At 59.0% G+C, this 23,956-nt stretch overlaps 2 protein-coding genes across 2 annotated transcripts in view; one reads left to right on the forward strand and one right to left on the reverse strand.

Annotated features, from left to right (window-relative positions):
• Positions 1-19,791, forward strand: ZNRF1 (zinc and ring finger 1, E3 ubiquitin protein ligase; the record flags this gene model as incomplete). The annotated part of the gene is made up of 5 exons (XM_010585211.1): positions 1-157; positions 17,269-17,364; positions 18,069-18,174; positions 18,287-18,377; positions 18,519-19,791. Coding segments are annotated over 4 exons (417 nt in total), but the record flags the coding sequence as incomplete, so codon positions are not given.
• A 461-nt stretch (positions 19,792-20,252) lies between these two features.
• The window catches only part of LDHD (lactate dehydrogenase D), a 5,835-nt gene continuing 2,131 nt past the window's right edge, over positions 20,253-23,956 (reverse strand). Inside the window, exons 2-11 of the mRNA XM_010585212.1 lie at positions 23,809-23,921; positions 23,136-23,277; positions 22,902-23,043; positions 22,103-22,262; positions 21,831-22,030; positions 21,624-21,752; positions 20,883-21,010; positions 20,707-20,797; positions 20,504-20,615; positions 20,253-20,418 (exon numbers count right to left, since the gene is read on the reverse strand). Of these exons, the coding sequence (XP_010583514.1) occupies positions 20,253-20,418; positions 20,504-20,615; positions 20,707-20,797; positions 20,883-21,010; positions 21,624-21,752; positions 21,831-22,030; positions 22,103-22,262; positions 22,902-23,043; positions 23,136-23,277; positions 23,809-23,921 (1,383 nt within the window). The remainder of the gene's footprint in view (positions 20,419-20,503; positions 20,616-20,706; positions 20,798-20,882; positions 21,011-21,623; positions 21,753-21,830; positions 22,031-22,102; positions 22,263-22,901; positions 23,044-23,135; positions 23,278-23,808; positions 23,922-23,956) is intronic.

Here is a 23,956-nt window from a genome sequence, read left to right on the forward strand (position 1 = left end):
GGTCCGGGCTCCGACTCCACGTACGCCCATGGCAACGGTTACCAGGAGACGGGAGGCGGTCACCATAGAGACGGGATGCTGTACCTGGGCGCCAGGGCCTCGCTGGCCGACGCGCTGCCCCTCCACATCGCGCCGCGGTGGTTCAGCTCGCACAGCGGTGAGTGCCGGCTCCCCGGAGCCTTCCCCCGGTTTCCCTTCCCTCCGTAGGTACGTTCGCCCGGCGAGGAGCGAGGGGGCGGTGGGGGGCTGCCTCCCGCTTGGCCGGCCGGTCAAGCCCCATCGTGCCAAGCCCGAAGGATGACCCCCCCGTCCTCTCCCCGGCGTGGACGGGTGGGTGAGCGCTGGGGCTGGCATCTGCGTCAAGGTCAAGGGAGGAAGGGGCTGTGGAGGGAGGAGGCTTCCAAAAAGGGAGGTGTTTTGGCTCTGGGGTGCGAAGCAGTGGATGTGGCACCCCCTGCCCCCCCCCGCCCGACTTGGGGGAAAGTGGTCTGAGAGTGCTGTAGCTCGAGCCCTTGGTTTTGAAGACGTGGCTGAGCTCCTCGTGCCTCTCCTGAAGGGGTTTGGAGAGCGCCGGTCAGGTATAGCGGTTCCTATGCCTTAGAAACTGGGAAAGGGGCAGAGGCGGCCTTTGGAAGCGAGGTGTGGGAATCTTTTTCCCTTGTTTCGTCTGATAAAGGGCTGGGGAGAGGCCAAAGCAGGTTTTCTCATTCAAGCCAGCTGGCACCGTTGCGGTGCTGGGGAGGAAGCAAAGGAGGAACTGCCTGCCTCTTTAACAGGGCTGGGGAGCAGGCTGGGTTCTCTTGCAAGAAACGTGTCAGGCGAAGGGAGGGGGCAAGGTTGCCCCCATCCTCACCCTTCTGGCTGGACCCCTTCGCGTGTCCTGGTGTCTGGAGAGGAGCCCTGGCTGCGCGCAGGGCTGTGTCACTGACCTAGTTTTGGCTGGGTACAGGGAGCGAGGTGGGAGGTCTTCCCCTCCCCTTCTGGCTAGAGGGGAAGTCATTTCAGGGATGTCTCCTTGCGTTTCCTGGAATAGTCTGGGATTTCTCTCCCACCCAGCCCCCTTGCAAAGGCTGTCAGTGTTCTCCTTGCATGACGTGGTCTGGGAATTTCGTAATATGCCTTGGGACAACGCCTCATTTTCAGGAAGGCTTGAAACTGAACCAGTGGACAAGAACAAAGTGCAAAATGAGGCTCGCAGGGCCCATTTTCCTACTTCCGTCTTGGGATATTTCCTCTTTACCCAGTCTCCGGGGGCTGCTCTTCTCAGTTAAATCAAAGCTGTATGTCTTGCCTTACATCCTCAGTGGTGGAATGCCCCAGGCCAGGTTCCTATTGATCCAGATAAGCCAGGCGCTTGTAGTCCTCCCTGGCAGATAGGGAGGGCTGGCTGGCATGGAGCGCTGGCAATGAGACCCAGCGCCTTTGCAAACTTTCTTGGTCTGTGACCTTGCGCAGACTGTGCCGCTACTCTGGTTTTTAAACACAGAGACTAAGGCGCAGCGTCCTTCCAGGTATTCCACAAGCCTCTGTGCGAATGAGTGCCACGGGGCCTTCTGCTGCACCTGGTCCTGGAGCGAGGAGGGGTTTGTTTCAGAACCCCCGCCCACAGCTAATCTGTACATAGAGGTGGTCGGTCAGAGACTATCAGTTACATTAAATGATAGTTCTCAAACTGCAGCACTGAGAGGCAAAAACCTGTTCATAAAAATAAACCAGCTGCAAAATGGAGTAAGCTTTTTCCGGCCGCTCAAGTGAGTTAGTGTGATGCTAAGTTAAAGCTGGTGCCCTTGGAAGATTGCAGTGTGAGCTATGGGAAGCGCTGCAAGAACTGGGTTTCTCTGGTGCCTCTTTTGGGGCTCTCTGAGAGCGTTTGAGCTGTGCCGAAGCGTGCGCGGGCAGCAGCGAGAGTCGTTCAGTCTGTGCTGAAGCCTCTCCCGGTGGTGGTTCTTCCTCGTTGCTAATTAATAGCAAAAGGAGCAGTGGATGCTTAAAAAGCATTCTGAAAACTTGTCGGAGCTCATTAAACTTTTGCGTTCTTCTTCTCAGTGTAAGCGGTTAATGGAGGACTTGGAGACCAAGAGGAAGGGGAAGCAAGCCACCTCAAGATTGCTAAAATTCCTGCTGATCTCCCATTGCAACTGGTTAATGTACAGCAGGGCTACTCACTTCTTCCCCGCTGCCTCCCCATCAACCCGCTCCTCTCGCGGCACTGAGCCACTCCATTAGCCACTGGAAAGTGCTGAAGCAGCAGCACTCTGGTAAATGGAGAGGAGCTTTGCCATTGCTGCTTGTGACTATCCCTGCTCCTTTTGAAGGGTGTCTTGAGGGTGGGGATGAGGGGACCCGCCGACACACTGAACCCACTCGGGAGGACACGTGCCTGGGGGTCTTGGGGATCTGCCCAAGTTGCTGTACTGCTGCAAGGAGAGGAGTGCTCCAAATTCTGTGGCTAACAGGTCTGGAGAGTGGATCCTTGCCCTGCCTGCCCTTTCCTCCTGCCTCTGCACAGCCTGGAGACCTGGACAGTGCCGATCTCGGCACGTGAGGAAGGTTGTGTTCGTGGGCTTGCTCTTCCAGGGGTTCTTGGGTTTGGGGGAAGAGCCAGGAGCCTCAAAGTGCAACCTGGGCTCTGCGGGGACCTCAATGGGACAGTGAGGAGCCCTGGCTTAACACCAGCGATAAGGTGCTGTCGCTGCAGCAGCATGTCCATGATAACAGGAGCACGCAGATAGGCTTGGTGCCTCGTCGCTCCCTTTATCTGCGATGCTGATTTTGTGCGCCTCTCCGGCTGCTTCGTGGCTCATCTGTCCCCTCAGCAGGGACCCCGAGGAGTGAGCTGGAGCACGCTGAGCTTCTTTTCCCCTAGCTAGTGTCATTCCTTCCCTTCTCTGCAGTCGAAGGCTTGTGGAAGAGCCAGGTGTGCCCAGGAAGGGAGAGAGGAGGGCTGTGCTGGGAAGCCTGTGCAGAGGGAGGTTACAAAACAGTCCCCAGGGCCAGCATGTGCTGCAGCATCACTGTAGGGTGCTGTGCGTTGTGACGGTCGTTGAGAAGAGCCCGCTGCCGACCGAGTCCCTCTGTGCTTTGCCGTGGCTGCTGGGGTGCAGGGACAGAAGGAGTAGTTATGTACTGATGGCCTCTAGCCCTTCCAAGGCCAGGGGAGGAGAGCTGCTACTCTTACGAAGAGCAAAGCCTAAATGCATCTTTCAAACAGGGCGAGCGAGGGGGCTCTGACCTCTGAGGTGGACCTCGTCACTCTCTCCAAGGGGACAGCACCTCCGTGGGTAAGTGGACCCTCTTTCCTGATGGATTTTCCCAGGCGTGTCCGCCATCCACGCAAGCGACGTAACTGCTCCAGCTCCACCTGAAAATGCTCTGGGATTTCTCTGGCTACCCAGGGTTTCTGAGATCTGCTTCCTGACCTATGAGGGTGGAAGATGACAAAATATCTTTTGCAACTTGGGAGTATGTCTGCAGCACTTGACCCTGTCTCTGTAGCTTCATGGCCAATTAGGACTTCTCAGCAAAGCCAAGGCTAGCAGGAAGAAGGGAGAAAATGGAGACATGTGGTTTAATGCTGCCTGTCTCCAGCTTTGTATGGTTCTCTTAGTATCACTCATGTTACTCATCTTCATCAGAGGATCTCAGAGAGTTTGCAGAGGCTGTAAGTAGCTTAAAGTTTATCTGGAAATCCCCCTCATCACTCAAAGCCCTTGAGTGTTTGAAGCACCAGTAAATCCATATCTCCTTGTCTGCTGGCTAGCCCAAGGAAACACCTAACTCATCCTTCTGTGTGGTGCCATCAGGAATGTCGCAGGCTTTCCATGCACTGACAAAACAAGCTGTTTGTCCTGGATGCTGGCAGCAGTAAGGTCGGGAGGCCTTCTTTGCCAAGTGAGCTGCTGTGTTCTCACCAGTGCCTTGCCCAGAGCAGGAGGGCCCAGCCTGGGGGAAAGGGGTGTCTGGTGCGGAGGTGGCAGTCAGGGTATTGGACTGGGTCCTTCTCCAGACAGGGTTAGAGAGTGAATCGAGCTGGAAGCACTCTTTGATCCGGCTCTGGAGTCAGGAATGTGAAAGGATGTGTTGGAGGATGAGGTGAAGGGGTGTGTGAACATGCGCGTTGGGCAGCCCCGGTCTCTGCCCAGCTGGGAAGAGGCATGTCTGTGGTGTATCCTTGCTGTGCTCTGACAGCTTCAAGTCCTGAGCTTTTTCTTGCTGGTGCTTGGCAATCCTCACTGCTGAGCCAGTCCTGCCATTGTGGTCTCTACACCAAAATCAGAAGGCCTAATTCTAGCTGGCTAGCTGGCGAGCTGCTGGAGGGAGTCCACTTTCAGCCCTGACTTTCCTGCCACCACCTTTTCAACATGCAGACATCATATGTGCTCCCCTCCCCCCCTTGCAGGGGCTAGGCCAGGGGAAGGGCACCCCAAGGTCTGCAGGAACTTGCTGTTGTGAATCTGGTTTTGCCAGTGGAAATTTCCAAAGGAGACTGTCCTCAAACCGTCTTTTTGTGGGTTTGGTGCTGGTGACTGCCTGGCAGCCAGGTCAGGCACCCGCAGCATTGCCAGGCCTGTGGATCATTCGGGAACGGTCCTGATGACTCCCCAGGCTCATGATATTCAGCTGTTGGACCCGAGGGGTCTGGAGGGGTTGCTCTTCCAGTTCTGCCTTCGAGCTGGCTGCAGGATAGCATACATCCGGGGCCAGGGGAAGAGGCAGCAGCACCAAATACCAGAAGATGGGAGACTCGAAGGCAGCTTTAATGCATGCCAGACCCGCAGCGTGGAGATGAAGTTTAAGTGTGTCAACGTTGGCGTTGTGCGTGAGAAGCCAGCGGCGGCGGTTATCTTCAGTCTCCGCAGCGAGAGCTAGCGCAGGCTGTCGCTGCGCTGCCTTGCCACTCCAGTGCCCTCCGAAATCTCTTGGCTGCCTTGCCCAGGAGTGAGGCACTAATTGCTGTGTGTGCTAACTGGCTTGGCTGGGCTCGTTCATCTCTAAACCTGTGCATAAATCGGCACAGGGGAGCCAAGCGCCCTCTCCCCCGTCCGCACACATACACTCCAGAGATACTGAGAACGATGCTCTCGTGCTCCATGGGCTGACCCACTTCCCAGCCAGGGTTGTCTTCCCGGCCCGTGACGTAAGTTTATCCCATGCTGGTTTGTTTTGCTGAGATGTTTGTTCCGGTGACTGGAATAACCGTAAAGGCTCCTCTTATTTATTAATGTGCTATTAGGGCTGCTCTCCCTCTCCCTCTCCCCCCGCTCTCTCTCGTTTGCTGGCCAGAGGATCAATCAGATGCAGCCGTCGTTGGTGGAGGAGTGGTACCAGGGCTGGCACCCGGCCAAGGGAGCCGCGGAGAGTCATGGGAAAATGCTGCTAAATGCCGAAAATTAATTTCAAGAGAAGCGCAGGGAGGGAGAAAAACCCACTTTGGGGGGGGAAAAAAAGAAAAGAAAAGCTTTTTTTCCTCCGATGTAATCTCCTGTGTGACAAATCAGACAGGCAGCAAAGAGCTCTTTGAATGAATTCCCTCTGCAGAAACCAGTCCCGTGGCACCCCAGCCGGTCAGTGGGCAGCCACGAGGCGTGTCTCATTGCCTCTGCTGCTGGTACACCGAAGCCTGATGTGTCAAATACTTGGGTCTGAGTAAACGTGACCTGGCTTTCTCCTGCTTCCCTTGAAAATTGAAATCGTAAGAACTCGCAAGTGATTTACACGAGTGGCCGAGTGATGCTATAAAGCAGCAGGCCCCGATGCAGAGTGTTTTACCTGCCTGCTCTGGCGTGGCTGTGTATCGGGGTACAACAAGCCTCTCTCTGTAGCGGCAGACCCATTTTTTTATTTCAGATAGAGCAGGAGTGGTTAAAGTTGGGCCTTAGATGTCTCACCTTCACTGGTCCCACCAGGCAGGTTTCAAATGCGGGTGAACCTGTTGGGGGCTTGGGTCTCCCCACCCAGGGATTCTCCCGCTGTGCCTTGTGGGTGCTGTTTGGCCAAATACTTTTGGTTGGTGCTTTCTGGTGGGAGACTGTCGGGAGGTGCAGCTGCAGGAAGCTCTGCTGGCCTGGGGCCTCTTCTTGTGCCGCTGCACTGTGTTTCCCGTGGGCAGAGCCCGGCTGCCGGTGGGTTTCCTGCCCTGCCGGGCTGCGGGCAGGGGAGGGGAGTGACTGTGGCAGGGGACAGAGCCTGCTTTTTCTCTTGGTGTGGTTTAGCTTTCCAGCCTGCTGCGGGGCCCACACAGCCCAGGGTTTTGAGGAGGGTGGCAGGAAGAGCTGGGGAGCCGGCAGGCAGGTCCTCGCAGCTGGTCTCTGTGCTGCCGGCATGGAGCTCGGTCCATTGGTGCTCCCTGCTGTGGTCCCCGTGCCTGTGCGCTGCCAGGTTGGTGCCACTTGCGGCTGGCTGAGCTTGAGCGGATGCATCGCTCGGTGCTGGTGTCGTCCTTCCCCAGGCCCCAATGGCGAGTCTATGGGCAGCTGGAGGTGTTTGATACAAGGTGTATTTTGCCAGTGGGGATGGTGCCTTGTTGTTGGAGAGGCTCCAGTGCACCTCCAAGATGGAGCTGACTCTTTTCTCCCCTCCTTCCCCATGGAACTGACCTGCACTGGCCGATGTGGGCAGCAGGTTGGCCCCTGGGACAGCTGCGGTGTTGTGCTGCTCGGGAGGGCGCAGGCTGAATTAGCTTGGGAAATTCCTGGCTTTCTGCACTTGTGCACACTCGTGCAGCTGTGGGCCTCCCATCAGCGGTACAGAAACGAGACTGTGTGCCTTGTGCAACGGTCTTGTGGTGCTTTGTACGGGAGCAGAGAGATGCAGTGGAAATATTTACCCTTTTGCTAGTTTTAGCAATGCTAGCAGAAATTTCACAGGGCTGTATATTCCCAGCGAGCACTCGTTGAGGCTGCATCAGGTTATGGCCACGGTTCCTGAGAGACTGTCACCTACCAGTTACAGAAATGGGGCTGAGACAGGTCCTGGCGAGGGAAGCACAACGGCACAGATGAAGAATTGAACTGAAAGCCGCTCAGAGCTGTTTCCTGGCCCTAGCAGGCAGGACAGCGTGACAACAGTGGGTATTTTTAGAGGCCAGCTGCCTGCAACGCGAGGGAAGGAAAGCAGCAGTCGAGCAGGAGAACTGAGTGATGCTTCCCTTGTCCCACATCCCTGCCCAGCATTTTACTTCCTCCCAGGACAGGGCTGCTGGCATTAAGCAGTTTCCACATCTTCCATGCCTCTTTGCCTGTTGCCGCCTTGAAAGGCGGCTGGCTTCATTCTTCCCTCGGCTTTCGCCATGGCTGCGTGTTTCTGTTTCTCTGATCACAGCTCCGCAGCTCGAGGGTGGTGCTGGGGGCTCTGCTCTTCGCTTCCCAGACGATTGCATTACAACTTGGTGTGGTGGGCGTTTTGGGGATTGTTTTTTGGAGAAGTCTTTGTCGCCAGGAAGGGAAAACCCGCAGTTTCTCCTGCAGCCGGGGTAATTGCAGTAATTCATTTGGGAGCTCTCCCTACAAGGCGATGGAGCTGTGTTTTGTCAGAAGTGCTGCAGGGGAATTAGATCCACCTTTCAATCCATCCATCCAAGGCCTGTACATCTGTAGCTGGGGAAAATGATGGGGGGATTGGCTCTAGCCAGATGGCTTAAATTACCATCTGCAGGGAGGTCAAGTCAATATGGGTTGAGATCAGTTTTGGGGCCAACTTCTGTTAAGCTGGTGCTGAGGGGGACAGGGTGAGGCTGAGCACCTTGCCTGAGCTGCCTCGGCATTTCGGGTTATCCCCACCCAGATCTTGCTGCTTTGAAACTATTGTCCATCCGCTTATTTATTGCAATGTTGATTTGATAGCCCTTGAAGTCTGCTATTTGCCTGGATCTTACCCTTCTGAGGGTGGTTGTAGATGCCTTTGATTTCTCTTTGCTCCCAGTAGACAGATACAAAGCAGGCAGCACCCTGTGGCCAGTCCTGGGTGAGTGTTTCACGGGGGCACTCTGCTTCCCAAGGCCCTGCCCATCTCTGGAAGTGGGGATACACTGTGCTCCTCTGCGTGTTGCCGTGGTGTTTTTCCTTTCTCCTGGGGAAGGGAGAGCTTGAAATCCCACAGCTGGGATTTTTGTCATCTGCAGCCCCGCTATCTCCCTCCTGCTCCCAGTGCCCTGCTGGCTGCGTGACAGCTTGGCCTTTCCGGTGTTTGAGGGCGGCACATGTTGAAGCGAAGGGGAGGCAGGAGCAGAGAAGGTGGGACAGCCGGGCAGGGTTGTTCCTGCCTGTTGCACGGTGGGCAGGGCCTCCTGCTTCTGCTGGCAGGATCCAGTGTGGGCAGACCCTGCTGCTCACTGAGGTGTTCATTCCTCCGAAATGTTGTGCTTTGTGTTTTGGAGGTTTGGCTCCTGGAGCTGCAGAAAGCTGGCTCTGTCTGCCAGCCACCTCCATGCTGCAAGGGCAGCCAGGAAACACACAGGGCAGGGCTGCTCCAGAGTGAGAATGAGTTGTGTGATGTGGCCCCATTCCCGGCACGGGGGTATCTTCAAAGCCCCAGCCTCTGGCTGGAGAAGGGGAGCTGATGCTGCCTGGCTAAGCAGCTTGGTGCTGTTGAGCATCCCTCCCCTCCCGCACCATGCACCGCAGAGGTGTGTGATCAAACTGCAGGTCTGCACCCCACTCTTTCCCTTCCTGCTGTCCTGGTAACCTGGGGAATTCACTGGGCAGCCCTCAGCAATTGCAGACCCTTCTAGGGAGCACGGAGATGTTCTCTGCCATGCATCTCTTCCTACCACCCAAGGGGCATGTGAGGTTAGGGCTTGCTCTGCAGTGTGCTCCTCCCTAGGATTTTTTTCCAACAGTGTCTGTCTTTCTGCAGAAACAACCAGTGTTAACTGGCCGTAAGCATTTCCCAGCCGTGCACTGCCTGTGGGTCTAGCTCTGTGTGCCTTTTGTGCTCTGTTTGCTGCCCACTACATAAAAATTGCCCTTTCTCTACCCTGAAAAGCAGTGCTTCGTCTTTCCCACGCACCCTGGAGGCCAGGGGTCTCGCACTGATGAAAACCAGTTGCCCCAGTAACTCCTGCCACCACGGCCTAGGCATCAAGTGCCATGGGAGACCCTCCACCACGTTGTTTGTGCAGTGCTGCAATGCCATACCCAGGGAGGAGGTGTCCCAGGAGCTGGATGGGATCGCTTCCCAGCAGGAGCGGGTACATGGGTGAGATCAGTGCTCCCTCTGCCAGCGTTGCGAGGCCAGGGCATGTCATTTTGTGTCTCTGGAGTGTCCCTTCATCCTCCCAGCGAGATCAGCTGAATCTGAGGCATGACGGAGCCAGGACAGCATCAAGGCACGAGTCTTCTGCTTTGGAAAAACCCAGGGGTCAGGAGGGAGGTAGCCAGGGAGCTGCCACTTCACCCCACGGGGTCAGATCCGGTTGCGTTTGGGAGTGGCTCAGGTCAGGCTTTTGCACTTAAGCCTTTCCGAAAGTGGGAATTCCTCTGGCAGCTCAGTGGCAGCTAGAGCCTGATGGCTGGGACTCCGTAGGTGCCTCCCCAACGGATGGCTTAGTCAGAAGTGACTCACCCCGCCGGTCCCCGCGTGACGTTGCCTCGCTGCTCCCTCCCAGCCGCTGCTGAGCCAAAGCGTCCAACTCTCCCCTTCTGCTCAGATTTCCCAGTCGCCTCATCCCACTGTGCTGCTGGAGGATCCCTTGTGCTCCTTTATTTCGGCACCTGGGATGCCCCCCGTTGCCCCGTTGGCTCTGTGCATGTTGTGGATGATCGCCTGCAGCAGAGCTCACGGTTGGGCTTCCTTCGCACAAATATTCAGGAAGAAAAAAAACAGGCACACGCTTTGGAAATTCCCAGGTATGCCTGCAGGATCCCTTTCCTCTCTGGGCAGTGAATTTGAAACCCTGAGCATCCCTTGAGAGGTGGGGAGGCAGCACCAGGGCATCCCTGCAGCACTTCCATACAATGAGATGGCCCCAGGCCAGTTTTGTGACTAGCAGGAGCCATGAATGAGCTTGTAACTCGGTAGATTCAAGCCCTGCAGCCCAATGACAGGAGTCTAAGGTGTTAATGCCTTCACTGGGCTGTCACCCAGGACCCCTCTGCTTAACTTTGCTGATCTCCGGGATGCTAAAATTAGCTTTGGGCTACACACTCTTCCTTATGAAGCCTGTTCCCAGCAGCTGGGGGAGTGTTTCTGCAGTAAACTAGGACTAGCTGGAAGGCAGGGTGACCCCAGGAGGTTGCCTTTCTCATCCAGATCTGGGGGAAATGATCCTGCAGCATAGCCTGGGGATGCTGGGGAGGGAGATGCTCTCTACCTGTAGCATAGGTACTTTTGTTCAAAAATTACAACTGCAGCCACGGAAGGGGCAATACTCAAAACAGCAACAGCAGTGGGGGTGCTTGGGGTGCAGAGGCTGTTTGCACGTCTTCCCTAAGGATGTGTGTGCAAAGAGGGTGGCTCTGGATGTCCTGTGACTGTATAGCTGGGCCTCTTTGCCCTCCCGCTTCTCAGTGTTCATGGGCTGTGCTGGAGGTGTCTTGTAGGGCTTTGGTGTGTTCGTCTGCTGAGGCTCAATGTCTTTCGGTGCTCTGGAGCAAATGTCCCTGTGGGTTCCCTCTCTCGTGTTTCCTGCCCTTTCCCAACTCTTCGGCTTTCCCCAGCCCCAGTATTGCAACCTGTTCTTCTTCCTGTCCTCCCCCCCCGCCCACATAAGAAACCAGCTGGCTAAAAAAAAAATCTCTGCCTCCTGGCTTGCAGCAAGCCAGCCCTGGTCTGCTGTGATGTGATGCTTCCCAGCCCCTCTGCTCCATGGCCTGCATCCCTCTGGCCCTCGTGGCTTCCCCACATCCCACCTGGAGCACTGATGCCTTTTCCTTGCTGCTGCATCTCCTCTTCATGGCTCGAGTAGGGTGGGAGTGGGCAGAGGCGTCTCCAAAACCCAAGGCCTCAAGCGTTAGGGCAGTGCTGGCCTTGGCCAGCTTCGTGGTCTGTGGCATGTCTCTGCCACCCTGGACTGGCATGTGGCTGACCTGACAGCAAACACCTGCAGTGTGGGGGCTTTGCCAGGAGCCACTGTGAACTAGGGACAGCTTTTCTTCAACATTGCACAGGAGTGGCTTCTTTTTTGGGGTGCTGCTTTACATGCCAAACATCTATTTTCTCCCAGCTCAGCCAGCTGAACTGACTCAGTCAGCAGGGAAGCAGTGCGGGGGGATGGGGATGGAGCCAGACCATCTCTCTGCCGAGGCAGCAGCCTCCACTGTTGGGTTTCTCCCCAAGTACTGCCATCCAGGGATGTCCCATCCCAGCCACGTCCCTGCTGCCTGGCTGATCATCTGGGGATGGCCTCCTGGCATCCCCCAGCCCTGCCTCCCTTCTGCCCCCAGGAAGGTGGGATGTCTTGTTTCCACCCTGGACCCAGCCTTTATGCTCTCTCCACTTCCCTGCAGCCTTGAATTGGGAGGAAGGACACTCGTGTGGCCCTTTTTTGGAGCCAGTAAATGAGGCTGCTAAAGTGCTTTACTCCTTCCTGCCTACGTGTCCCCGCTCATGTCAACCCTTGTGCTGCACAATAGCTAAGCACCGTCATGGCATTCAGCCGGCACCTTGTGTCCTGCTGGGGCAGCAGGCCGCGGGCTGTGTTGGACTTTGGCTGCTGCATCTGCCTTGTGCAGCTGATGCCATTTCCTTCTGCAAGGGGAAGTTGGTTCAGGCCTGATCCTGCTGGGTGCCCTGGCCTCCAGGCACTCAATGAAAGCACTTTGCTGGCACAGGGAGCATGGGATTCTTTTGGGGTCCTTGGTGGGATGGGTCCTTGGCGCAGCTGTAAGCTGCCTCCTGGCCCTGGTGCGAGGTGGCATCGCTGGCTGTATCGCTCAGAGGCTGGTAGAGTGTCACTTCCACAGTGGGTGATGCTCTCAGAAGAGAACACCTGTGGAGGTCCTCAGCTACCAGGTCCCTGCGATGCCCAAGTGCTGGAGATGTGCTCTGTGCACCCCATGTGCCGTCTCCAATGTGCTGTCCTGTGTGACCATCGCTTTCAAAAAGAGGCTGCTTTAAGCCAGTAGGGAATTTATTCTACTGGAGATGTTGGGTCTGAATATCTTGGCTCTGCAGGTTTCCTTTGCTTGGCTGGTGAGGAGGACAACCCCTCCGTGATCCCTTCCCTCCTGGGGCTGTGCTGGAGCCCATGAGGGCTAAGGGAAGGGGAGGACTTGGAGCCCCTTTGCCTCACCCAACCCCACGTGCTTCTGCTTCAGTTTGACCAACTGGGCCCATAGACATGGTCTTTCAGTTTTTCCCTCCTCTCTGATCACTAGCATGGTTTTTTTAAAGATGATCCATCTCTTCCAGCTTCCACCTGGTGCCGGTTCAGTTGGCGATGTCGGGGAGCCATGGGAGGAGCTGTGATGCTCAGGGTTTGCTCGGCAAGGAGAAGGCACCAGGGCTCTGCTTCAGCTGCATGCTTGGACCAAATATTCCCTGCATATGTCTTGTGCTTGGATGCATCCTCACCTGGTGTAAGCCAGCTCCCTTGGCTGGGTGCCCAGGATGCTCTCTGGAGACATGGAGATGGGCTGTGCAGCTGAGGTTTTGGGATCTCCCATGGACATCAGGCAGCCTGGGGCTTACCCCTGAGCTACCTGGTGCTCACAGTGTCCCTCGCAGGCACACTTTGGCAAGTTTGTGTAGTCGCTCCCACACACAGGGCTCCTGGCTTATCCTGCTGCAGTAGCAGGGCCCTGGGCAGTCAGGGATCCCTTTGGTGAATGCTACTCTGTATGGGGTGGGTTGCTGGGGTTGCACCTGCTTGCTTGTGCCTGGGCTGCTGCTTCTTCCCCCTGCCTTCAGGGCATGTCATCCCCCACTGGCCTCTTCCTCCCACCACTGGAGGTGCCACACAGCAGTGAAGCTGCTGCTCCCTGCATTTCGGCCATCTGCTAGCAACAGAGCCAGGGTCTTCTACCACTGGAGCGATGCCAAGTCTCCTGGTGGCACCATAGCCTGTAAGTGATCCATCTGGAGGCACACCGAGTTAGCAGAGGGTTTGGTGAGTGAATGAAGAGGTGGCACGTGCCTTTCCCTACCATCAAGGACAGGGTTGCAGCTCCTGTGGACGCTGTCTTGCCTGTCCCCGAGGCAAGCAGTCGTTTCCACTCCCAGGACATGGTGTGGCTGACCTCGCTGTAGTGCTCAGTGGCTTCCCCAAACCACAGAGGTTTCTGCGGACTTCACTTGTAGACACAAGTGATGGGAATTTCCTATCCCAGCTTCAGAAGCAATTCCTAATGGGTATGGCCACGGCTGTGTTTGAGGCCGTGATTACAGATGAGTTGGAAAAGTGTCTTGACCCTCCTGCCACTACCAAAGCTGCCCCGGCAGCCTGTGTGGTCGTGGTTTCAGCACTGTGAGGGTTAACCATGGGGCTCTTTCAGCTTGCATTGGACCTGCTGGAGGTTTTCAGAGATTCCCAGCTCTGCTTCGCCTGGCTCTCTAAAATTAACCATGTAACCTTCCTAAAAATACTCAGAGGGCAGTAGCCCCCGGAGAGCACCAGCACTGCTTGCTCCCAGTTTCTAGACCAAGCCATCGGAGAGATGAGATCACCTGCCAACATGTGTCTCGCAGCCCTGGAAAGCCCTTGGCTTTCTCAAGTCTCCTGCAGGATACAAGAGTCCAGGTCTGGATCTGAACCTGACTTTCCAGGCCAGCCCGCTATCCCGCATCACCGTCCTCTTCCTCACTTGCTCCTGTGAGAGGTGGTGCCTGCCTGCACATCTCTGCCTGCAGTGAGAGTGCCAGCTTCAGGTTTAATGTGCTGCAGGCAGGAGCATCCATTGCCAGCTGCTCTGGGTGCCTTGGGAGGGAGAAATGGTCCATGGCCTTTCTTCAGAGATCTCCCTAGCCTCCCCGTGGGTGTGGGAGGCCCAGGCGAGGAGGAATAGCTGGGCCCTTCCTCTCTCATGGGTTTTTTTTTTTTTTTTTTTTTAGGCATGTGGGAGGAGGGCGGAAAGGGCTCAAGGAGGAGGGGGGGAGCTGAATTTTCCATGAGCAGCTGTCAAAATGTAATCTCTTGCATTGCTTGGGCTGGCAGCTTAGGCAGGATAAATTAACGGGGATTTCGGGGAACGAGGAAAATACCATGGCCCGGAGGGGGCCGGCCGCGTGGGGAGCGGCCCTTTCATCTGCAGGACCAGCTCCGGGCCCCAGCACCTTCCTGAACCGCAGAGGGATGCTCTGAGACGCTGGGCTCGGCGCCTGCCGCTGTCAAGTGTCGGCTGTCCCCTGGCCTCAGTGGCTTTCCACCCACCGCCTTCTCCCAAGGGTCATCCAGAGAAGGGGTGAGGGAGCCTGACCCCCTTCTCTGCCTTCCCTTTCCTGCTGGCAGTGGGCTCCCCACAGCTCCAGTGCCTGCAGCGGAGGGGGATGCAAGCAGTTGCTCTTGCAATGCCAACTATTTGTGCCGACAGCTGGGATGGAGGGCGGCCCCCCACCCCGGGGGCCTTTCCATGCCAGCTCCTCGCTCCTGCTCAGACCCAGGAATTTATGCAATTGCATTTTCATGATTTTTCCCACCCCCCCACCCCCCTCCATCTTGTGAAATGCAGAGCCAGGAAAGTGTGTGTGCTTCTGTGCTTGGCTCAGCCTCCAGACCCGTGTGGCAGCCAGCGTCTGTGGCTGGAGCACACCATGCACATGCTGGGGTTTGAGCCCGGGCCCCTCCGTCTCTGCAATGTCCTCATGTCCTTGGCATGGGGACGCGATGGCGCTGGGGGTCCCTGTCCCCCAGCCAGCTGCCTGGGGAGCACCAAGGAGCGTGACGGGTGTTCGTGCTGGCTATTTATAACTGTGCTAAAGCTACCCTAACTAGCAAAGAGGTCTGGAGATATGGCAACAGCCACTCACCAGAGCTTGCAAAGGGCCCTGCTCTTTCCCTGGCTTCTGCTGCTTTGCCAGCAGCCAGCAGTCGTGCCCTGGCAGCTGTGGGACAGGCAGTCTCATCCAGGGCCCTCTCCCTTTACCCTGGTTGCACGTCTTGTAGGATCCCTTCGGGTGCTGCCAGAGCCGGCAGATCTGGGGCAGCTGTTTAAAATAACATATTGGCACAGAAAAAGGGGGAACCAGAGAAAACGAGGTCTTCCCATACGATGCATGGGGGACAGTACCTAACCTCTGCAAATGCCTTGCCCTGACACCAAGTTTGCAGCCAAAACCCTTTTTCCAAAGGGAGTCTTTTACAGCTGCCCTGTGCCAGGGGCTTGCTGCTGGAAACTGGTCCCCGGACCTTCCTCGGTAGGGACCAGCACCCGCGGTGCTGGCAGACCGTCAGTGTTCAAGCAGGATCAGTTCAGCCGGGGACAGGGGCAGGCGGGCTGCCAGGGCAGCTGGCGGATGGGAAAGGTGTCTCACAGGGGGAGGCTAGTTGGGTCTTGCAGAAGGCAGGCTGGGACGCTATCTGAGCCTGCTCTATAAATACACCAGGTGGGTAAACACTTGGTAGGAGAAAAAAAACCCAACTATTTTAGCTAATGGGCACTGCTGCCACAAGGTATAAATCGGTCAGGAGTAAAATTAGGCTGGAGCGGAGAAGGCAGATTGGTGCTGCTGCCCATGAGTCTTTGGCTGCCAGTGCTGTCCTTTCGGCCGGGGCTTGGTGTAATGGGGCTGGACTCGCAGCAGAGATTCTGCGGCTCGGCCTGGCTGGGACAGGGATGTGTCTCTGCAGTGGCACACTGTGGGCCAGCCTGACACCCTGCTGGAGGGGCCCGTGGGCTCAAGGGCTCCTTGTTTTAGCAGGTCACTTTAGAGTCAGTCCCCAGCCATCCACGACAGTCATCCTTGCTGTGCCCTCCTGGGAAATAACCACAGCGGGGCAGGAATCGGCATCCCTATCCTAGGCTTTCATATGGGGAGCTGGGATGTAATCTGCATTTATCACCACTGCTAATGAGAGGGTGCTCAGGTGTTGAGCAGTTATCCTGGCTGTTTGCACGGCATAGGTCTGAGCTGCCTCCCGTTAAAGCCACCGGCACTTTCTGCCTTCCAAGAAGCAAAAAATTTCCCTTGCCACATCCATCTGGTGGCAAACAAGAACCTGATTCATTCTTAGATAATTCGTGTATGTTCCTTTTCTCTTTCCTGAGCAGCCTTTGCGTATATATATGAAGAAAGCTCTTAAGCGGCACTGCAGTCAAACCTGATCTGCTTTTAGAAGACAGGTCCTTAAATTACCCTCTCCCTCTCTGCAGGCAGGGAACTGCTAGATATTCTGGTGCAAACCCATGGTGGTGGTGGTGGCATGCGCATGTTCGGCTGCATCAGCTTGAGCCCCACTGCACTGGGCAGTGACAAACCGCATGGCTTCGAGCTGGCTTCAGTGGGAGGGCAGGGAGTCCTGGGTGGGTGACCTGCAGGGCTGGTTTGGGATTTGATCCCTGGGAGTTTGGGGCTTGGAAACCTGGGTTTGGGGCAGCCTTGCTCGGTGGTGCTGGGGACTATGTCGTGGCGGTCTGCATGGCTCGAGCAGGTGGTGGCACCGGTGTGATACCTGGGCCCCATCCTCATGCCCAAGCAAGGATGCAGAGTGGGTCTGGACATCACGGCCAGCTTCACCCAAGAGTCCGGGTCACCAGGCAGGTCCAGGTGACAAGGCAAGGTCAAGCTGGGACGTCAGTCTGTGGGGTCCCCCTGCTCCAGGGGGCTGCTGGCTGGCATCAGAGGGGCAAGCACCCACCTCATTCCTGCAAAAAGCTGGAGAAAGCAGCAATTTGGGCTCGTGGCTCCGGCCTGGCAGTCCTCTGCTGCGGCCCTACAGAAAAACCTCCTTCCTTGCAGCTTTTCTGGCTCAGCCATGCGGGGCTGAAGTACAGCAGTGGGGACAGCACCATCGTGGCACAGGGACATGCCCCTGTGCTCACCAGCCCCGGGGTGCTGCATGCCCCGGGCTGCTCCTCGCCCTTTAAGGCCCAGCAGCAGCTGATGGCCACGTGTGTGCTGCCTTGGCACACTCTCCGTGCCCTCTGTGCGACGGCGGGCACTGGGACCACCGGCGCGCCAGCTCGGGTGGCTGTCCCCCACGCCGGCGCTGCTGGCGGCCGGCACAGGATGAGCAGGTGCCCGGCGGGCGCTGTGTGGGGTGTGTGCCACCATGCAGGCAGCAGGTGAGGGGCTGCCCGCTGCCGTGCCCCACCATGGCCTTGGGGACTCCCTGGGATGCAGGATGGGCTCTTCTCCTCCCCTTGCTAAGGGCTTGTCTCTCTGCTCTCCCTCCAGGTTTCAAGTGCCCCATTTGCTCCAAATCCGTGGCTTCTGACGAGATGGAAATGCACTTTATCATGTGTCTGAGCAAACCTCGCCTCTCCTACAACGGTAAGGGCCGGTGGCCAGGCTGTGTGGGGACACGGCGTCCTGCAGGCTTGGGATGGCTCTGGGCAGGCTGGAGAGACGCTTGCCGCAGGCTGTGCAGGCAGACGGCTCGGCTGGGCTTGCCAAGAGGGCAGTGCTCCAGTGGACCGGTGCAGCTCACGGTCCTTGCTCCACTCCTCTCCCTCGGCATGGCTCGACCCCACCAGTTTTGCCTTTGGGACCCTTTGTAACACAGCCCCGTACCCGTGTTGCTCACCCCGGTGTGCTGTGCCGGAGGGAGCTGTCCTGGCTGGGTGTCGTGCCCAGTTAGGGCAGGGGACGTGTCCTCCTGGGCTGCCTCTCTGAAGGGTTGCTGCCTTCCTCCCTTCTGCGCTGGCAGTGAGGCTTACTGGGCTGAGCACTGGTCTGCAAATGCCTGCATCTCCCATCCTCCCTCCTGACCACTCACCGGGGAGTGGTGCTCACCCCCTACTCAGTGGTGCTTTTTTGGAAGCCGGGGTAGGAGGTATGTTGGCTGCAGCTGCCCCAGCCCCACCTCCCCACCGTGCCTCCACCTGAGCCTCCTGACAGTGCTTGCTGGCGCTGCTGCCACTTGGCTGCCCCATCCCGGCTGCCTCCGTGGAGGTGGCCATGGGCTCCCCTCCATCCCGGGAAGGGGAATGCCACAGTGGACTGTGTCTCACCGCTGCCCTTGTCTCCCCTCCCAGATGATGTGCTGACCAAGGATGCCGGCGAGTGCGTGATCTGCCTGGAGGAGCTGCTGCAGGGGGACACGATAGCCAGGCTGCCCTGCCTCTGCATTTATCACAAAAGGTACTGCACGGGCATCGGGAGCGAGGGGACACAGCCAGGCAGGTGGCAGGGGGGCAGGCAGGGACAACCTGAGGCTCAGCAGCACGGTGGTGACACACTCTCCTCTTTGCAGCTGTATAGATTCATGGTTTGAAGTGAACAGATCTTGCCCAGAGCATCCTTCTGATTGACCTGCCGGGCGTGCTTGCTGACTTCTCTCTAAGGTGAGCCTGTGGCGGGCTGTTCTGAGGTAATTTTCCCGTGCTGGGTTTTTAAATCCTGGGCCAGGAGGGTAGGATGGGGTGGGATTGGGGTGGCCATGGCTCCTGCTCCTCACCTGGGATCATCTCTCTTTGCCTTTGCAGGGCACCTTGCTATACCTGCTGTACCTCCTCTCCCTGTCCCCCCCTGCCCCGCCTGGAGTTTTGGGCTGACTTTAAATTCCTCGAGAAGACAAAAATAAAACACAGAAACTTGAATCCACTTGGGACAACAGCGAATTTTTTTATTTTATTTTATTATTTTTATTTGTTTTGTTGTTTGGGGGTTTTTTTTGTTGTTTGTTTTTTTTTAATTTAAATGAATATTAAAAAAAGAAACATCCAGGAGAAGACAGTGTGAGAAAAGCAGAGCGACCTGCTCTCCCCTCCACAGCCGCTGGTCACCAGGAGAGCTCAGCCTGCCAGGGAGGCCCCAGAGACACCCTTGGCCAGAACCCTGCCATGATGTTTGGCTTTTCTCCCCAAAACGAAGGGGAAAGCTGCCGGGGGACAGCCGGCCAAACGGAGCACGCAGCATTTCTCACCGGCAACCCCCCCACCTCCCACCTGGACTCGCCCGGGGGCTCTGCTCGGTTTTTTTGCACTGACTAAATGGGAATTTTCTCTTCTCTCCCGTCTCCCTTTTGGAGATCTCCACCCCATCCCTGGGAGCGCGAGACGGGGACTCTGCCCCACGCCGAGAGCGGGGCCACTGCTCCCCCCTGCTGAGCCGCGGGGGTCCGTCTTTCAAGTGTTTACAACGAGAGAAAAAAAAAAGGAAAAAAAAAAGAAGAAAAAAAAAAGAGAAAACCGGAAAAAAAAAAAAAACAAACCACAACTGAAGCTTTGTGTTGACTGGCGTGTTCTTCGATTTGAGCTTCCCTGCCCCGGTGATGTTTACAGACTGGTCACTCTTTAACTCAGCTATAACCACTCAGAGACTGGAGAGCCGCAGCATCCCCGCCGCCCCCTCCCGCCGCCCCCCCCTGCCGGACTCCTCTTGCCAAAACCACCCCCCTTCTTTCTTTCCATCGCCTTTGAGTCAAACCCTTTTGGGGAGGGTATGGGGAAGGCCCCCGATGGCCCTCTGGCCACGGGGGTGGCTTTGCCAGAGGTGCCAAGATGGAGTCATTTCACGGCAGTGACCCCCTCCCAGCCCATCCCCGTCCCCTCCCGGCACGGCGGGCACGTTTTCGTTGGTGAGACCTCCCCTGCTGGTGGCCGTGCCCCTGCGGGAAACCTTTCTGTATTTATATATTAAAAAAAAAACGGGGGAAAAAAACTAAGAGTTCAGAGCTTGGGGGGAGCTTCCTTCATTAGTCAAGGTGTTTTGATATGGTATTAAAACAATGTTCAATAAAATATTCACTGTTATTTTATTTCACTGGCTTTCTTGGTAAAGCAGACTATGCCTGTGGGGTGCCGGAGCCCCCCACGTGCGCTGATGTCCCTTCTCCATGCTTGCCTTGGCATGGAGATGGCCATGGTGGTGCTCAGCACGTCCCAGAACGCTCCCAGCCCTGCACTGCCGGCACCACAGCTCTGGGGATGTGGCTAAACTGGGATCCCCCACTCCCCCTTCCTTGTGGGTGTCTGCGTGTGCACTGCTTGGGAGAGGGACCCCTGGGGAGGGGCTGGGGTGTCCTATCCCCCCAAAAGACATCATGGCGCATGGAGGCTGCTGGTGCAAAGGGGTTTATTTGGGGCTTGGGGGTCCCCGACCCACAGAAGTGGGGATGGAGGGATTTGGGGGAACATGAGGGGTGGCAGTGCAGGGCAACCCAGCAATGACTCTGGGGGCTCCTGCCCCCCCACTGGCTTGGTGTCGGTGCCCCCCCCTCAGAGCACCTTGCCAGGGTTCATGAGGTTGTGGGGGTCCAGTGCAGCCTTGATGCGGCGCAGGGTGTCCAGCCCCTCCTGGCCCAGCTCCTCCAGCAGCAGTGCCCGCTTGCCCAGGCCCACACCGTGCTCCCCGGTGCAGGTGCCCCCTGCTGCTAGGGCCCGCCTGTGGGACAAGGCGGGGTCAGGGGATGGCATGGGGCTTTCCCCCTCATCCATCCCCATCCCACCCAGGGTGTCCCTGTCCCCACCTGCCCAGGCGCTGGGCGAAGGCATGGACGCGCTGGGCTTCAGCTGGGTCCTGGGCGTTGAAGATGAGGAGGCAGTGGAAGTTGCCGTCACCCACGTGTCCCACCATGGGGCCTACAGAGCTGTGGGTCAGGCGGGGTGCGGTGTGGAGGACGGCAGCCCCCTAACCACCACCCCTGCCCAAGGGGGCTGCGGCCCCACTGACCGGTAAGGCCGGAGTCCTGCAGGTCCCGCTTGGTCTCCACCACCACGTTGGGCAGGCGGGAGATGGGCACGCAGACATCCGTGGAGTAGCCCTGGGCCAGGCAGGGCAGAGCCGTGGCACCCGCAGCTCCATGGGGTGCTGCCGCCATCATCCCCATCCTGCTCCCCGTCCCTCACCTGGCAGCCAGGCCGCAGGGCCAGGGCAGCATACCAGGCACTGTGGCGCATGGCCCAGAGCCGCCCACGCTCCTCCGGCTCTTCCGCCCAGGCAAGGCTGGAGCCACCGTTCAGCCGCACGATCTCCTCTGCCGGCAGCCAGGAACCCTGGGAGGGGGCCGGGCCAGGACCCGCAGCAGCCCCGGGCACCCAGCCCTCGCCCTGGGACCCCCAGTCCCCATCCTGAGCACCCATCCCTGCTCTCCCCATCCCTGGTCCTGGGCACCCGTTCTCATCCCCAAGACCGCCGGACCCTCTTTCCTCAGCTCTGGGCACCTGTCCCTCATGCCCTAGTGACCCACAGGCCCCCCAGTCAATGGCCCTGGGCACCCATCCCTCATCCCAGGACACCCCTGGTCCCCTGTCCCTGGGCACCCAGCACACACCCCAGAGCCACACCATGGCCCCCCCAGCACTGTCCCTCACCCTGGGACACCCCTGGTCCCCCTGTCCGTAGGCACCCATCCCTTGCCTTCGTGACACACTGGTACCCCAGCCCTCAGCTCTGGGCGCCCATTCCTCACCCTGGTGACCCTCCAGGTCCCCCAGATTCCATTCTTGGGCACCTGTCCTTCACCCCAGGACACCCCTGTCCCTGGGTACGCATCCCTCACCCCCGGGTGCCCACCACATCTCCCCCAGCCACGCTGTTCCCAACATTGGTCAGCCCGTCCCTGTGCTGGTTGCTGGTGACATCCCTACCCGCCTGCCGCTGCTGCTCGGCCAGGCCATGCTGGGAGCCGTGCAGCTCCAGGAGGAGTGTGGCCGCCACCGGCAGCTCCAGCCCGCTGAAGCGGCTGCAGGCACCCACCATCACCTCGTCCAGGAACTCTGGGTGGGAGGAGGTGGTGCTGAGCCCCAACGACAACCCCCAGCACCCTGGCCCCACTGCCAGCCCCTGGCACCCACCAATGCGAGCCACGGGCACAGCGGCCTGCAGCACCTGGACGGTGCAGGACACTGCCGCCCGCACGCTGGGGAAAGTGGCGGTGGTGGTGGCGGTGGCCTCGGGCAGGGGGTGCAGGCGCAGGGTGGCCTGTGTCAGGAAGCCCAGGGTGCCCTCAGAGCCCACGAAGAGCGAGGTCAAATCGTAGCCGGCCGCCCGCTTCCTGCAAGGGGGCAGTGAGTGGGCACCCACATGGCCCCCCCACCTGGCACAGCCCAGCCCCTCCGGTGCCCACCTGGCCTGGCGCCCGGGGCCGGCGGTGTGGAGCAGGCGCCCGTCCGGCAGCACCACACGCAGGTTGAGCACGTTGGGCCGCATGGTGCCGTAGCGCACCGCATTGGTGCCTGAGGCACCTGTGGCTGCCATGCCACACAGCGAGGCATCTGCCCCGGGGTCTGTGGGCAGGGGACGGGTAGGGGATGGGTATGGGATGGGCAGCTGGATTGGGGACGGGGCCCCGGGATGTCCCCTTGGGACCCCACACCGTGCCCAGCCGGCACCCTGGGAACCCAGACCCGTGGCAGCCCCAGTGCGCCCCTGGGACCACGGGGACCCCAGCACCCCTGGGACTATGGAGACCCCAGTACCCCTGGGACCATGGCACCCACTCTCCCATTGACAGCCCTGGGACAACAGCACCTCAGTGGGGACCGCCAGCACCTCTGGGACAACAGCATGGCCAGTCCCATGAGGAGCCTGGCACCTCTGGGACCATGGGGACCCCAGGAGCCCCAGCACCCCAGGGACCTCAGCCCCATGGGCTCTCCAGCATCACCTGGGATCACGGCACACACATGGGCATCCCCAGTAGGCCTGGGATGATGACAGCCACAGCCCGCATGGGACCACAGGCATAGCACCCCAGCCCCATGACCAGCCCTGCTACCCCCCTGGGACTACGGCACCCTTGGCCCCATGGGCACACCCAGTGCTCCCAGCATGCCCAGCCCCACAGGTGTCCCCCCACACCTCCGGTGCCACCACCCCCAGCCCCGGGGCCCCCCTGCTTGCTCGCTCGCTGGTGCCCACGGTACCGACGGGGAACCAGAGCCCGGTGCCACGCAGGTGGCTGTTGAGGGCCTTGCGGGTGACGCCGGGCTCCACCGTCACCGAGAAGTCCTCGAGGCTCAGCTCCGCGATGGCGTCCATGCGGCTCAGGTCGAAGCAGACGCCGCCCTGGCACGGGGGCACCGGTGTGGCTGGGCACGGCCGGCCGCCGAGAGCCCGCGGGCAGGAGCCGGGCAGGGGGTGCCGGGGGGGGCCTGTACCTGCACGGCATTGACGCCGCCCTCGAGGCCGGTGCCGGTGCCGAAGGGCACCATGGGCACGCGGCAGCGGTAGCAGAGCGCCGCCAGCTCCTGCACCTGCCCCACCGCCTGGGGCCACACCACGGCGTCCGGCGGGGCGCAGCTGAGGGCACAGGGCGGCACCGCTGCCCCACGGACCTCGCCGTCCCCGAGACCCTTCCCCTCCCCAGCCTCTTCCGCCCTCCCGTGTCCCTTCCCCCCCGCAGGCCCTTTCCCTGCCCAGACCCTTCCCCTCCCTATGCCCCCTCCCGTCCCCATGGCCCTTCCCCAACCCAGACCCTTCCCCAGCCCCGTGGCCCTTCCTCTCCTCAGACCCTCCTGCTCCCCGGACCCTTCTCTTCCCCACGGCCCTTCCCCGAACCAGGACCCTTTTTTTCCCTGCCCACGGCCCTTCCCCAACCCAGGCCTTTCCTCTCCCCGGACCCTGCCCTTCCCCACCTCCCTTCCCTTTCCCACGGCCGTTGCCCTCCCCAGACCCTGCCCTTCCCCACCTCCCTTCCCCTGCCCAGACCCTGCCCTTCCCCACATCCTTTCCCTTGCCCGTGGCCCTGCCCTTCCCCACCTCCCTTCCCCTCCCCAGGACCCTTCCCCTCCCCAGACCCTGCCCCCTGGGGGTCCCAGCCCTGGGACCCACGCATGCATGGACTCGTCGTGGCCGTGCTGCTCGCGCACTGCCATGGCCGTGGAGACGTTGGGGCCCCCGACCACCGCCCTCAGGGCCTCCACGAAGTCGGGGGGCAGCGGGCGCTGGCGGGGGGCGAGGGCCCGTCAGGGCGCGGGCA

This window comes from Haliaeetus leucocephalus, unplaced genomic scaffold (genome assembly GCF_000737465.1).
Source record: "Haliaeetus leucocephalus isolate CR32 unplaced genomic scaffold, Haliaeetus_leucocephalus-4.0 Scaffold92, whole genome shotgun sequence".
Taxonomy (NCBI): domain Eukaryota; kingdom Metazoa; phylum Chordata; class Aves; order Accipitriformes; family Accipitridae; genus Haliaeetus; species Haliaeetus leucocephalus.